At 40.9% G+C, this 16,015-nt stretch overlaps 1 protein-coding gene across 1 annotated transcript in view; it reads left to right on the top strand.

Moving 5' to 3' along the window:
• Positions 1 to 13,254, top strand: part of dock4b (dedicator of cytokinesis 4b) — a 155,962-nt gene extending 142,708 nt beyond the window's left edge. Inside the window, exons 49-53 of the mRNA XM_036148815.1 lie at positions 374 to 483; positions 2,986 to 3,058; positions 7,180 to 7,296; positions 7,948 to 8,009; positions 10,700 to 13,254. Coding sequence (XP_036004708.1) covers positions 374 to 483; positions 2,986 to 3,058; positions 7,180 to 7,296; positions 7,948 to 8,009; positions 10,700 to 11,155 — 818 coding nt within the window. The 3' untranslated portion in view covers positions 11,156 to 13,254. The remainder of the gene's footprint in view (positions 1 to 373; positions 484 to 2,985; positions 3,059 to 7,179; positions 7,297 to 7,947; positions 8,010 to 10,699) is intronic.
• Positions 13,255 to 16,015: the final 2,761 nt, after the last annotated feature.

Genomic DNA, 16,015 nt, shown 5'->3' with positions numbered 1-16,015 from the left:
TTGTGACTGTCCGGTGTAACGGAGGAGTCAAGGGAGTGAGGTGAGAGGGAGTGACAAGGATGTGTGTGTGTGTGTGTGTGTGTGTGAAGGAGGGGTCAGGCCATTTATCATGTTGTGGAGCTAGTGAGGCTGAAAGGACGGCGGAGAGAGAGAGAGAGAGAGAGAGAGAGAGAGAGAGAGAGAGAGGCTTGGAGGGAGAAAGAGAGATTGGCCTTTCCTGATTGCCGGTATTCGCGGGTAATAGCCTAACACCTTGCTCCCCGTTTGGTCCCGCACGCGTCTGCGCATGCTTGTGTGTGTGTGTGTGTGTGTGTGTGTGTGTGTGTGTGTGTGTGTGTGTCAAAGCTCTAACATATCATGCTGTTCATTTCAGGTTCGCCTCAAATGGCAGAGAAGCACAAGCATTCCAGAGATAACGCCTGTCTGTCTCCACGAGAGAGACCGGTCAGCGCCATCTTCCCCAACCCCCTCGATCCTGCGCAGGTTGGCAAATACAAACTTGCTCATTTACATACACTCGTATGGGGTGAGGAGTAAGGGGTTTTTGTCCTTTCATAAACTAATGGTATTAATAGTTCATACATTACATGAGAGTTCATGATTTCTCCAGTTACCACAAGTCAGTCAGGTCCCAAAGTCTTCAACCAGTAGATATGATTTTGGTAATAGGTTGATGCTTAAGAGACATGTTGCTTGTAATTTTCCAAATGTAGTTTTAATAAGAGTGATTGGTAATGCTGCTTTAGGTTCTACACCATGGCTGTCCATGTTTTTGACAGCTTTAAGCATCTCCAACTTTCAGTTGTGCTGTTTTCCAGACAGTTGCCAGATCCTTAGGTTAAAGTCTCACGGGACTTTCATGTCGACGATGGCATTGGAACCTGAAGTACATATTTATATATTTCAGACCAGACAAAATTTATGAAACAATTATTTATATACTACATGTTTACTTTTCAATAAAATTAATAATTTTACTCTGGACCACTTGAGACATTCTGTAGATGTAGTATTTCAGAAAAAATTTATCGTTCAGATGTATAAAGTGTTGACTTTCAGTACTATAATACTTTATAATTAAGACAAGGACTTCTGAGGAAATTCAAGAAGTTCTTTGAATTCCTTAAAATGAAATAACATTTTTTGTAGAATAGAAAAAATAACTTTCAGAATAGCATTTTGATACCGCATTAAATGCATGCCTATGAAATTCTTTGAAAAGTTATAATGGTTTTTAGCTGACAAGTATGTATAATTTTAACAACTGCAGTACCCAATGAGGCGCATACTGTTGCAGAAAACAAGGTCACCTTTTTAATGTACAATACATCTCAATGGGACTTCCACCTAAGAGACAGAAATGTCTCCTTGGCGAGGGCTCGTGGTGTAAGGCCATTCTGTCGCTGAGAGGTGCAATTTTTCAAGAGCATTAGATGTTATTTCTGTTTTTGTTAAAGATTAGCTTGGCCTTATTCCACTGTTGTAAAAATAGGAACAGTCCTATGCACCACACCGATGTTAGTATAAAAACAAGAGGTTATGGGAACAACTTGATATAGTAATTGCTTTCCTCGTTGAAGGACAGTATGTAACCCAACCTCACAATCAATCCACAGACAAAGCTCTGATAACAAAAGCCTAATCTGTTTGCTCTTCAAAGCAATTCATCTCTTGCGGTCACAGCTTAATGTGGAGTTCACCTCTTTTTCACCCTGTTTATGTTGAATTCTACACAAGCGGGAAATTATAGCCAATGACCTACATGCTACAAAACACTTATTGGCTGATTAATGTTGGTTTTTCAAAAGATTAGTTGTTTAACTAGATTCTTATTTTTCTAATTAAAGGCGTACATGAAGTCAAATTAAAAAGTTTTTTGCGGTGTATCTTCCCAGTTATAAGTTATGTATAACCTTTCATAATTAGCATAATAGTTGAGTTCTTTTAGACACACTTTTCTGTAAAACCCATTAAACCTGATTTATATTTGGTTTGTCATCTATAAAACATGTCACGGCCAGTTTTTCAATTTTTTGTGTATTATGGTCATTGTTCAAAATAAAGCATAACTTCCCAAAAACAAGCTTCTATCCACACGTGTGTCTTGGGACATTGCAAAAAAGGGGTAAAGCAACTAATCAAGAAAATACAGATGGAAATGCTGAAAAGTACTGGTGTTTTTTTTTTTTTTTCATTTGTAATGAGTAATATTGATTTGTATCCTGTCCGTATTGTATATCAGTGCTATAGGTGTCAATTCATGAAGTACAACTTTGTTACCTTAAGTTGAAATTATACTAAACTTTACCAGAGTAATAATTTTTTTGCCAGGTTTTTTACTTCTAATCCTTAGAGTTTTATGCAATTATCTGTGCTTTCTACTTCTTACATTTCAAATAAATAGCCTTATTACTTCTGTTTTTATTTCAGCCTATCATTCAAAAAAACAAAAGCAAAAACAACTATTCAGACAAATTGCAGCACCCAGATGGAATCAATTTGATTGAAGTTGGATGTGCTACCGCACCAAGTTTGCCGCCTGCCCCAAACAAACTGAAGAAGTAAATACAACAATGGATACTCTGCTAATTTGTCTGCGTTGGAGTCAAATTTCATGCTCAGTGTAACTGCAGGCTAATCGATTAATGACATCTTGCCCCACTTTCCTGACTCTACATGAAATGCTGTACGCCAGACAAGACTGTCTGACTAAATGAATGACTTCTGAGAAGTAACCTTCTCCCTAAACTATTTGAAAAAACGTGAACTGGAATTGGGGGCCCCAGATCAAGTTCTGCCTAGGGCATTAAACAATCTTTGGCCGGCTCTGTAGATTTTAAAACTTCGGTCTCCGTGAAAGCTTTTGTCCACTTTTTGTGAAAGCATTATAAATCTCTATAGACAGCACATCCATGTAGCACAGCTTAAAGATCTTAAAGGCTGTGTGTATTTAAGATTGATTTGTGTGATTTTCCTTTTCTGTAGAGAGCTCCAGCTCACCAGATAGGCGACACCACTCTACCCAGGAGTGACCCCAACCTCTCGGCACCAGATAAAGGTACACATTCGAGATCGTTGCACATCTATTTATAGTCCTAACTTGGGAAATGTCGGCTCAGCAGTCGGAAACACACAAAACGACTCTTCCAGGAACTATCTATTATTTGATGTTCACAGGAGAAAAACTCTTTCTTTCACAAATCCCTCATTTGTGTCCATTTATGCTAATCTCCAAAAGAAAATGGTTGCCATCAGGGTTATTATGCAGAGCTGCAGAAGCAGGCAGTCCAAGGTGTCACCCATGTTGCTGATGCATGATAGAAGTATAGAAGTATAGTTTGAAATTTAATTCACTGAAACTTAGAAACCCTTTGAACAAGGAGCAGAAACAACTACATGTACCATCTAGAGACCACTTTACACATCTCGACTATAGAAATAACTATGATAATTTGATGTCTCGCTGACTGTGGAAGAACTTCCAATTTGAAAATCTTGCATTCCATTAGGATTACCAGATTTGCCGTGTTTTAGCTGAAAGTCCGATTCTGCTCCCCTGCCCTGCAACGGGTCCCAGCCTAACATATCTAGTATGGATTGCACATGATATCAGGGTTTAAAGTACAATATACATAAACTTATGATAGCGTTGTGTAACACTCTTCTGTAAAAAAAAAAAAAAAACTGTTAGGGGAATTATAAAGGATAAGATGCATGCCTTGCAATACTGATAGGAATTAAAGGAGTGTTTTGAACCGTTAACCTTGTGTTACCCGATGCAACTTTTAAGCCAGAGAAGATAGTATTTTTTTTTAATGGGGTTCAAAAGTTTCATCTGAGGCTCTTGTTCATTGTCTATCATCAGAACCTAAAGTTTTATTCGGATAAAGCATGAAAAGAGTATTTTTCCCCCTTACCGCTATTGTTTTCCAGCTCTTAAGAAGGTTTTACAAGTCTGTTTAGGGTGCTTATGGTTCATCCTCTGCAAGCTCGCTGCCAGTTTTATGGTCTTTAAAGACAATTATCCACACCTCAGCCAAAATACAATAACTCCTTCCAGTTTTCTTGCTTGGTGTCTTAAAAAAAAAAGTTCTCACCTCCGTACATTTTTTTTGTATTTTTATTTAACAAAGCAATCGACGAGCGACGATCCCACACTTTTGCCTCAGCGTAGGAATAATTACAGATGGTAGCGGATGACACACCTTTAAATAAAGAGCGAGGAGCGTGGATGTGATAGCTTCCTTGCGACTCGCACAAAAAACACACCTTTTGCCTGCGAGCCGAGTGTGATCTGTAAATACTGCAACGGGAGAAGGGCGCAGTAAACCCCCACAATATGGTGATGTGGGCCGTCTGTACACATGACAATGATGAAGAAGGTGCAAGAATTTACACAGAACCTGTTACTTTTGGAAGTGAAACTTTTTTAACCTCTAATTATATCTTTGGATTGTGTTGTTAGAATTTAACACCCACTCTAAAACACAACATAAAAACTTCCCCTGCTTTATAAATAAAAAAAAAATATATATATAAAAGCAGAAGAATTACCCATGCAACAATTTCAGTTTTCCTGACTGATTGCAGTTTATTTTTACAGAAATATATGCATCTAAAGTAGGGACTGACTGTCAAACTATATAATTTACTCAACGAGTGCTGCTTGAGATTTCAAATAACTGCGCCTGTTTATTTCTCACCGCGTGCCTCGCTCTGCAGAAGATATCCAAATGTGCGCATCAAAGAAAGCCTTTGGAAGTCAAAGATAAATCTAATGAATATAAAAAAGGGAAGCAAATAATCAAGCCGCAAAATTATCTTCCTGAAAAAGAGATTGTTTTGATCCGCTTTTGATTGACAGTGAGCAAACAACCCAACAAATGTCCTCTGTGTGTGTTTTTGAAGAATGGGACGTTGCATCATTTCCACTCAGCTGCTCCCCACTTCAAAAGGAAGACAGAAATATGTCTTGTATAATAAGCCAAAGTGTTGAAACAGTTCCAGTTGAACCCATCACCTGAGGGTTATGCACTTTGCCGCGGACGTATATCCCAACTGACAACGAGGAAAAACCCGAAAGTGCAGTCTTGTTTTACTGCAGCAGCATCGTCTGCCTGAAAAACAAAATTAAAATATGTTCAATTATTGAACAGAACCATTGCGGCTTGACATCATGAACTCCAGCTCCACCCCTCGCTCTATTTCTGGGCGGCAACACTTCTAGAAAGTCTGGAATGTGAATGAATAAAACCTAAATGATGCTTAAAAACCAGGTTGGCAGAAAGCTATTCAGTCCACGGTCGTTGGTCACAAGCGAAATGGTTTAATCGGAGCATTTTCATTTCTTTATGTTAATACATCATTATTATTATTTGGTGTAAATAATGAGTTAGCTGTCGTTATGTGGCCTTGCTAATCCAGAGTTTATAGCCTCCTCCTGGGCCACGCACCCCAGCGGCGAAGCAACCCCTCTGAGCAGCACGTGTTGACGTGGTTGGGAGCATTAAGGGAATCGATTTAACAAAATACTTAATGGGCAAATCCTGCCTTCACTGTACAGTCAGAACAAGAATTACAAAGTTTTAAACAACTGGAACTTTGACAAGCGAGGCTGAATGTGGACCCAAGCTTATCATGCGGTAGGAGGCGGTAGGTTTGGAGTTAGGTGAGGTCACTCCCTGACAGTAATGGTAACTTTACCGTCCCCCGATGGGAAATTGATTTGCAGCATGGCCGTTCAACAAAACAAGCTGAAAAAATACAACAATTACCGTATTTTCCCGACTATAAGTCGCTCTGGAGTACAAGTCGCACCAGCCATAAAATGCATAATAAAGATGGAAAAAACATATATAAGTCGCACTGGAGTATAAGTTGCATTTTTGGGGGAAATTTATTTGATAATATACAACATCAAGAACAGACATGTCATCTTGAAAGGCAATTTTACATAAAAATAGAACGGAGGCAACAACAGGCTGAATAATTGTACGGTTAGCTTACGCTACATGACACAACTAAGAATGTCCCTGGTATGTTAACATATTAAGAGCTATTCAGATAACTATAGCATAAATAACATGCCAAGAAGTTACTCAAAGCGCCCGTGTCACTCCAAATAACTAAAATCCAGTGAAATATTCATCCTCGGTGTCACTTTCAAATAACTCCGTTAACTCCGGAGGTAGAAGATGCGGCACTTCGGCTTCTACGTCACTTACGTCTGATTCAACACAGGCCTAGAGCGCCCTCTTGCGGTTTGGTGTGAAAATAACAGGTGTAATGATATACCAGTAAAAATGTGTAATAATTTCACACATAAGTCGCTCCAGAGTATAAGTCGCACCCCCGGCTAAACTATGAAAAAAACTGTGACTTATAGTCCGGCAAATACGGCAGATGCAATGTACGCTAACCAGTTGCTTGCAAGGCATGCCAGGAAAACCCCTTTTCTATCCTACCATCACAAACATAAATATGTGAACTTTAGATGACGTTTCTACTTTAGATGGCACCCCATGCTTTGGCCAGAGGAGGTTAGGGTTAACGTTTTTTGGCAACAAGCACTCCATGTGGGGTTTGACGAATATGTGGAAAAATCAGAGAAGGTATGGTGAACTAGCTTTGAATCTGTGCATTGGTTTATCTTCCAAAGGCTCTGGGAGCCTCTTTACTCTGCACGGCATCATGGGTGCTTTGAAATACTGGGACATTAATAATGATCCTGGGCTACTAAAAATCTGGTGGCCTCAGCTAGTGGGAACTGATCCAAACACAACAAATCAACAGAAATGGTACACCAGACACAACTTTCTTTCATAACCTAAGCAAGCTCGAGAGAAAAGTGCAGAAGAGTGGACCCAGGAGTCTGGATGACCCAGAGTGGTTGTGCAAAGGGAAATTGTTATTTTCTTTTCCCCCGATTGAATAAATGTACTTAATATAAAGGTTGGATTTTCATGAATGTTTTTCAACGGGAGATGAAGCTACTGTAATAAAATCTAAATTTGTTTTGAGGTATTTGTTTCCATACCTTTACCAAAAGTGCCATGTATTTTAAAAGAGCACTTTCCTCAGCATGTTTTTATCCGTAGAAAACGTCCACATTTCCACTGTCTGCTGTGCTTGTGCATGTGAACCCATCATGTGATTTTTTTTTTCTTTTGTGCTGTGAAGTGAGAGCAACTCCCAGTAGCTGGAGCCTAGACAGTGTGAAAGAGCGTGCACCCGCCTTCTCTGACACTGTCGGCAAACCCATATGCCCTCCCGTACCTCCTAGGCCACCGTACGCAGGTAAAAATGGCCGATCGCGGTAAAGCCTCCTCTGAAGAATGGTACTAATTTTCCGTCTGGCTTTTGAACACCTGCTGCTCTCACTGGCTCTAATCTCCTATTTCCCATCTGAGTCTTCCTTCTGCTCTTGATCTCCTCCACAAGCCATACGGCAACAGCTCTTTCTATACTGACTGGCTTCAAATGCTGGTATTTGTGCTATTGGGTTACTTTTTCTTTTTTTCTTTTTTTTGAAATTTGTTCAATAAATGCATTTCAACACACTTCAGTGTTTCTTTCCCATCAGATCAAAGTGTTATTTAATGTTTAGATTTCTTATTTACAGATGAAACAGATTTAACTTCAGTGTTTTCGGATGTAGAGCAGTTACCCAACAGCATCGTCGGCAGATGGAGTATCTCTTCTTCTCCACAGTGCAAGAACAGCTGTTGGGTGTAGAAACAGCTTAAGGCGGTCCGAAGGACCAGCAGAACAACAGTGCCTATTTGATTTTGCTGATGCTTTCGGCTCTAGAGCCCTCTGTGCTTCGCGTGTTCTTGTTTGCATGACTTCATGCTGCGTCATCCCACTGAGTCAGAGAAAACACCGCTCCTCTAATTCTGTCCCTTCACTACTGTGTTTTTTTTTTTTTTGTTTTTTTTTGCTCCGCAGTTTCCTCAGCTAAAAACGCGAGGCCGCAGTCCCCGGGTCCCATGTCCAGATCGCCGCAAAAGGTGGGTCCTGCTTTTGTTCGCTCTTCTGGAAACGGTCATTATCCCTCTCGGTGTCAAACGTAAGACGGAGGGAGCTTGGATTACTGCTCACTGGAGCTGTGAACAGCTCCGCTGCTCCTGATTTAGCGCTTAATATGTCAGCTGTCCCCAAAGAGATCCCAGAACGGGATTTGGCCTGAGGGTGTTCACTGTATCACCCAGATATATTCAAATTTCTGTGGGGATGTCACCTGTTTAATGAAAAAGCTTGCATGACTTTATTAGGCTTCTCTGCTGATACATTTTCAAATCATTTTAAAAGATAAACATTAATAGCTCCTGACCTTTTTCAGAATTTGTGAGATTTTAACCACACATTGCGACATCTTTTAATTGGAAAGATGTGCATAGGAAACTTTCACATGGTCTCTGCAGTTTTTTTTTTGTTTTGTTTGTTTTTTACAAAGAAAATTAAGTTTTGTGCATTAGTCCTTGCCCGACCAAGTCAGTGTCTGAGTAGAACCACCTGTTGCTGCATTTATAGCTGTGAGTCTTTTGGGGTATATCTCTAACACTTTTTTTTTTACACCTATAGTTTGGTTTGCTCAATGGCACAGGCTCAGTCAGGTTTGATGGAGGGAATCTGCGAAGATCCATTTTTCAGGACTTGCCGCTACTTCTCAACAGGAGTTGACTGGGCAGTTCCAACACTGAATGTGCCTGGATCTGAACCAGCTCTGTTTTAGCACTAGCTTTATGTTTAGCGTGGTCGTCCTGGTAGGAGTTGAACCTCAACCCCAGTGTGAAGTCTTTTGCAGTCTCTAACAGGTTTTGTTGCTGGATATGCCAGTATTTAGGTTCTCTTGCCTACATAATGGCGCCACCACTATGCTTCACAATTGCTAAATGTTGGTCTCGTCTGACCGGAGCTTCTGCATGTTTGATGTATGTGAAGGTGACTTGCGGTGAAATGGAAACTGCTTTCAACGATGGACGTTCTCTTGTCCCTCTTTCATCAGGACCAGATTTCTTAGGTGCTTTGGACAGATTCTCCCACCTGAGCTCTGGATCTCTGCATCTTCTCCAGAGTCGCCGTGGGCATTTTGGGTGTTTCTCTACCCAGTCAGTTTAGGTGGACCGCCGTTTGTTGTAGTTGCAGTAAAGTGAAAGTAAAATGAAGCCTGAGGGTATATATTCTGGTGAAATATGGAGGAAAAAAAAACTCCCTTGGGTATGACTAGTTCTGCAAGGCGCTGTAAATTAAAATGATTTTGCTCTTAATGCAGTGAGACCCGAGTAAGCTGCACTAAACGCTCCCTCAGCATCTATCAGCTGAGGTGTTGAAACAACAGTTTAACATCTTTGAACTCAAAGTGTTTTTTTTTATTATATTTTTCTGCAGACAAACTGATTTTATTTTATTTATTTTTTTTGCTTTGACTTCAGGCCCAGATTTGTCATTAATGAGCTTCGTATTAGTTATTACCAGCCAGTCTAAGCTGCAGAGGTTTGGGGAAAGGTTAAGTAAGCACGGCGAGAGCTCCTAATGAGGCTAAAAAGTTGTTTTGAAGCGGAGCCGTGCTGATGCTGGTCTCTGCCTTGCTGGACTCATCCATGCTCGGATTTTTGATCTTGATTTTCCACAAACGGCACTAAGCTCCCGGCTCGGCTGCAGGTGCGCGATGTCTTCTCGCGTGTGACAACCGCTGCGTTTTGGACGCGTGCGTGTGCGCGCTCAACGTGTAAGTGACAGCTCAGCGTTCACCGCGCTCCTTCAGGCAGATTTTGTGTGCGACGGGGCCGCGCGCACGCCCGCCGGGTTTGTTTGTGGAGCGCGTGTCGCTGCGGCAAAACAGGAAGCCTGTAGCGAGGCACCGAGCTGCCCATCACTGCACAGCACCACGACCGATCCTCTGCAGACCCCAGGCAGGGCCGCATTATCCAGAGCGTGAGCGCACACACATCAAGAGGCTGCAGCCAGGGGCCCATTACCAGCCCACAAACCTTTGGGGAGCAGTGAACCTGCAGAAAATACATGCAGCCGCTCTGACAGGGCTGCACTTACTCATCTCTAGGAGCACAAACTCTGTTCGGTCGAAGGTTGTTTTTGAAAAAAAAAAAAAAAAAAAGGCAACCCGTTTAAATTACTTATGAGTGCTATATTACATCTATAGATTTTTGAACCTGATGAAATAAGGTTTCTCCACCAGTGCATGTCAAATTGGTTACCTTTCTTTGAGCATGCCCCCTGTAGTGCGAACTGTACTGATCAACTCTATAGTCCACTTGATCCAATTAGGTGTTAGCAGAAACACTAGCAGCATGGTGTAATTGCCTAGAAAAACATTTTGAAGTCTTCAAGGTTGAGTTTCTTTTTCTTTTCTTGCGGGGACGTGCAGCATACTGTATTTTTTTCATGCCGGTGTACCAGATCCATTAAAGGAATATAAAAATCTAGTCCTCCATTGGGAAAAAAAATGGTTTCCGTTTATATGAGTTATTATCGCTACCGAGCAGACAGCAGAACAGTGGGTGCAAATGTTAGTCATATTGGCAGTTGTTGATGTTGAGACATGCATAAGATTTACCAGATCTGATAAACATTGTCCATCTTCTTGCATGATAGGAAGCATTTAGAAAACAGAAGACTAAGAAAATAAAAAAATCAATTTAACTGAAAGTTGATATAATGTCTGTTCTTCTCCTTCCAGACCGTCATGCCTCCTTTCACTCCCTCCCCCACCGAGTGCCAGTCCACCAGCCTGGTCTCCAACTCCCCAGTGCTGTCCGGCAGCTACAGCAGCGGCATCTCCTCCCTGAGCCGCTGCAGCGTGTCGGAAGCCTCCGGCACCGAGCTGCCCGCCGGCGACCACCCGCCCCACCCTCTGCCCCCGCCGGGCCCCCTGCCGAACTCCGTCTCCAGCAGCTCGGACGAGCCGATCCGCCGAGAGAACAAGACCCCCCCTCCCTACCACGTGTACGAGAGAAACAACCCCCGTCGGCCCGTGCCGCTTCCCCACAGCCTCTCCATCCCGCCGCAGGTGGACCCCCCGGCCCTGCCGCCCAAACCTCACCAGCTCCGAACGGGCAGCATGAAGCTGGACGGGAGTGCTGACCCTCGGCTGCCCAGACCCAGACCTCTGCCCAGGAAGGTGTCCCAGCTATAGGTGTCTGTTTAGGCGAGATGATACAACACACTGGCGTATTTTGCACTTTTCTACTCGGCACTCACTTTTTATGTGAATTCTCAGTTTGGCATTCGGGTACGACCCACGAATAGAGGCGGGCTCCCCGATTTGACAGGCAGTCAGAAACAAAGAAAAAGCTAAAAGTACCAGATAACGAGTTCCCTTCCACACTTACAAGAGGCATCAACTTTGCCGTGGTCATTCCGCACTGTTCTCTCTACTGCAGACAGTGAGTTCAACCACTGTCGGGCATAGTGTATGTTTACCTGAACATTATAGAAGAAAACAAAACACAATTTTGATAGAAATAATTTCAGATGTCTGTATATTGGTATAAATGATTTTTTTTTTTTTTTTTTTGCCTTAAGTATTGGAAACAGAGTCTTTTATCTGTGAGTCTTGCACGTTTTTTTTAATTATTTGTTAATCTTTTTTTTAAATAACTCAATATATTTGTATACTGTTTGGCGAAAAAAAAAAAAAAGGTGCTAGAGGCCTCGAGTATGCATTTCAGTGAAGTGTAAAAGACAAGGGTGTGTTCTTATTGTTTTATCCTCACAAGTGAGGGTGCAGAAATCTTTTTAAAAAGAGCTTATATAATTTCAATTTAGAGTCGCATCAAAGGCTGCATTTGTGCGTCACGCTACATTTCCTACAATAGTTAGGACAGGGCATGGGCCAGTGTGAGATTGTAATGGTATTGAGTAAAAAAAAAAAAAAAAAACACAGTTTCAGGGTATTACCATATTGATAAAACTTAACTTTGAGGAATTAAGAGAAAGCTGCAACCCTGTCACTCAACCGCAGGAACGGTATTGTGAAAAATTGTAGTGGATTTGAAACCCTATGACTTTATTTTTGACTTGATACCGCTAACCGGCCCGTGCCTAGTTGGGATCATATTTGGTCATTTTTCTGCAGTAAAACAGCTGAAATATCTTCGGCACAGTAACAACAGATCTAAGGCTCTTCTAACATCTCATGATTGAGTGACCTTTTACCTGCCGCTTTACAAACCAAGACGTCTTCTGTTCTTTAAACTCAACAAAGTGAAGTCATGAGGTCTGACCAAATGCATGCACTCATACAGTCGGCTGACAGAGGTTTGATGCTGTTGATGTAAACACACCCTATTCTTTCTGCATGACATGTACATGATAGCACATCTTTTGGGTGCGGAGGGGTTAGCAGTTGTGCCAAAGTAAACTGGAAAAAAAACTATAATATAATCTTTATTTCTTACCTCAAATCTTGAAGCAAACAGCTCAGAGATGCTTGAAAGTCACATTTTTTTAAATACCTTTTTCTTTAATTGTCTCAACTGATCTCTGTTTTGCCCTAATCAGTTGTGAACCTAGACGAGCACAAAGGATTTCCTGAACTGTATTCAAGCAAACAGTATGTGGAAGTTTGAGTTTGAGTTTTGCAATCAACGGTGACCTTAAAAAAAATAAATATAAGAGGATTGATGTGCGTGAGGAATATCTCCAAACAAATCAAAGTCAAATATTTGTACAGTCGAGATTCGCTTTCTGTTTAATTAAAAACACGGACGTGGGTAGACTGCGCGATGAGTAGTCGCTCTGTTCAGCCACGTCACGTCGCTTCGCTGCGGTGCATAGATGTCCTGTGAAAGGCACATTTCACACTGTTTTTGTAAATTAGAGGGAATTTCAGCATAAATATTCAGCGAATCAACTTTGGGATGCGGGGCGGGGATCGGGTAGCTTTAGTATCGTTTGTATTTTAAATCTTTTTTTTTATCATGTTGTGAATTTTGGAAGATTAAATATTCACATTAATCAGTACTTGAGAACATGTAAATTATGAAGAGATCAATGTAAGTATGCCAGATATGAAAATTTGTGTATTACAATTCATGTAAATACTGTGTTTTTAACAAGATGTAGCTATAACAATTTACAGCTTTGAATGTAATGTTGAAGCAAATTATTATAAATGTTCAAACCTTTATTGTTTTGTGAGTGTAGAGAAACTGAAGTCATGCACAATGGCTCCTAACTCATTTACAAGTTCAATAAACTGCCCTATGGAATAAAGTTGGGGTCACTGAACGATGTTTTATGTCCTGGGTTTGTTAGTTTTGCAGAGGAGTTATCTGTATGGGGGGTCAGTTAATGTTAATTAACCAATAAAACCCAAAAAAGCTGAGCTGTCTGTTACTGTGAAAAGCATTCTTATTTGGCTTGTCCTTCCTATTCCACTAAAAGTCAGAAAAATAACAGAATGGCTACTCAGTAGAGATATTATAAATAAGAGGCTATGGAGGTAAAAACTGTTACTATTTGTAAAGCTAAATATATCGGAAATCATTCTTAAACCTACAGTTTGTTCAATCAAATCTGCAGGTGCTAAAAGCTATTTATAATTTAAAAGCAATAACAGGACACGTAATGGCGGATAAAGGCAGGGACTGACAGGTGCAGGCTGACCAGTGGATGCAGGCAGAACCAGACTAGAAGCTGCCGACGTCTTCCTAGTGTGAGCAGAGTGAGACACAGAACTCCCAATAGAAACCTTTTTCCAGGCAGCGCATACCAGCACTAGTAAACAGACTAGCGAGGTCAGGGCGAGAACCGGTCCAAGTAACAACAGATCACACAGGCAAAACGACGAGAAGACACTGAGGAACAACACATGCAGGCGGTGAAACAATACAAAATGTTCTGGGAGCTTGACTGAAGTGTATATAGGGAGAGGGACAGGTGATCTGGGTGACACTGATTAGTAGTGGCAGCAGGTGGAACTAAGTAAGGTGGCTGGGAGGAGTGGAGATGGTCAATAAAACAGTCCAAAAACAACCACAAATGGTGACAATCGTGATCAAAACGTCATAACATGACCATATACGCCTGCTTCAAGCGAGCCATAAGTCACGTAGGTTATTTCTTTCAGGCCAACCAATCTGACATTTCTTTTGCTGTGATTTTCAAGCGTTTGTACACGGCCCCACGGGGCTGACACTTTCCTCTGCATTTCACCATTGGTGGCTGTCAGTTGTACTGTTTTTATCCTCCAAGTCGGAGATGCACCCTTCCGCCTCTCCCGTTTGTACCTGCAGCCCTCCGACAGATTCCTTTACGGTCGACACATCCGGCCCCACTTCCGTCAACTTGGCAACCACCTTAGTAATCTCTATAAAGACACTTTTCAGGGTTATCTTATAGGACCTCTCACTCAAAGATTAATCTCCTTCCTTCTCCGTCTTGGACTCATTAGCCGCTAGCATGACTTGAGTGGCCATGCTAGGCCAGGACATTTTTTAAAAATCACGACGGGTTGTGAGAGCCTTTCTAGAGAGCTGTCATCTTGCTCGGTGTACCCATGTGACTCCCTCAACATGACCATATCCACTGAAATATATATATATATATATATATATATTATATATATATATATATATATATATATATATATATATGTATATATATATGTGTGTGTGTGTGTGTATATATGTGTATATATATATATATATATATATATATATATATATATATATATATGTGTGTGTATATATGTATGCATGTATATGTATATATGTGTGTGTGTGTGTGTGTGTGTGTGTGTGTGTGTGTGTGTGTGTGTAAATACAACATTTAAGATAATTTATTTAGTAGGGATACCTGCATAACAGGTAATAGTTCATAGACAACTTTTAATGAGTACTCTACGTCTTTCAGTATTTCCTGAGTTATAGATATGATGTGACAAACACGCCTATTGCTCTTTGCCGTTCAATTAGGAAAGACATGAGAAAATTACATTTTAACACAGCAGATGTTAAGTCAGAAATGGTGACAAGAAAACAGCCACTCAATCAAACCTGTTTATATTTATAGCCAGAGCAATAATTAAAAAGTGCAAAACAACAAATATGCCTGGACGTGACCAAAGTCCACCATGCACAGTGAGCAGGACGATAAGGGAGATAGAAGTAAATCTCCAAAGCTCAGTGTTAAAGAAATTCAGCAATGTTTTTACAGTGTCAGACTAAGTTACTGCAGTAACGGATGAAATTATTTAAGGCTTTCATCTTTACCAGAGGCACCGATGATATGGGAGAGAGCTGTAACAGCTTATTTATATTCTCAGGTTGAGGGTAAAAAAAAAGTGTTTTTATCTTAATTGACCAACTACCGGTAATACATTTTAAGAAATCTCTTTGATACATTAAATGTTTTGATTTCATAAACGGAGGTGAGGGCATGCCTTCAAAAGCTAGGTATGCTGAACATGAGATGACAAATACTTTACGCATGCACATTTTGAGCTATGTTAGCGCCTCTTGTCCAAACTCTGAGTTATTTATTTTATTACTCTGATATTTTTAAATATACCACAGCAGCCAACTTCCCATGGATTGCCTGCTGTGTCCCGTGCTTAAATCTACAGCAACAGAGGGGCTGCTTTTGTCACGTTAATGTTAATACCACCTGCTCATGCAGAGTGGATATCTTAGACGTTATCTTGGAATTTCAAGTCCGTTTAAACATTTTTAGCTTTTTTTTTTTTTTTTTTTTTTACAAATACTTTACAAATCAAGTCGGGGAGGGTCGTGAAGTCGGTCCCACGGTCAGCTAAAATGTGAGCTGGCTTGTTTTCAAAGCTAATCCCTTCCAAGACAGAAAATAGGATTCCTCTGATAAAAGGAGAGTTGATGGACTGGCCTGGCTTTTTATCGCTGTCATGATCTCATTTTGTGTAATTTATGACTCCCTAAAGTGAGTGTTGTATGTTTAGAAGGGTTGATGAGGTCCTATCTCCATTTGACAGCCGTCAGGACCATATTTCATGTTGTTGCAGAAGAGAAAACCGAAG

The sequence above is a fragment of the Fundulus heteroclitus genome, chromosome 17 (genome assembly GCF_011125445.2).
Source record: "Fundulus heteroclitus isolate FHET01 chromosome 17, MU-UCD_Fhet_4.1, whole genome shotgun sequence".
In the NCBI taxonomy this organism is placed as follows: Eukaryota; Metazoa; Chordata; class Actinopteri; order Cyprinodontiformes; family Fundulidae; genus Fundulus; species Fundulus heteroclitus.
The sequence above is the reverse complement of the archived record's forward strand: the minus strand, read 5'-3'. Positions and strand labels throughout refer to the sequence as shown.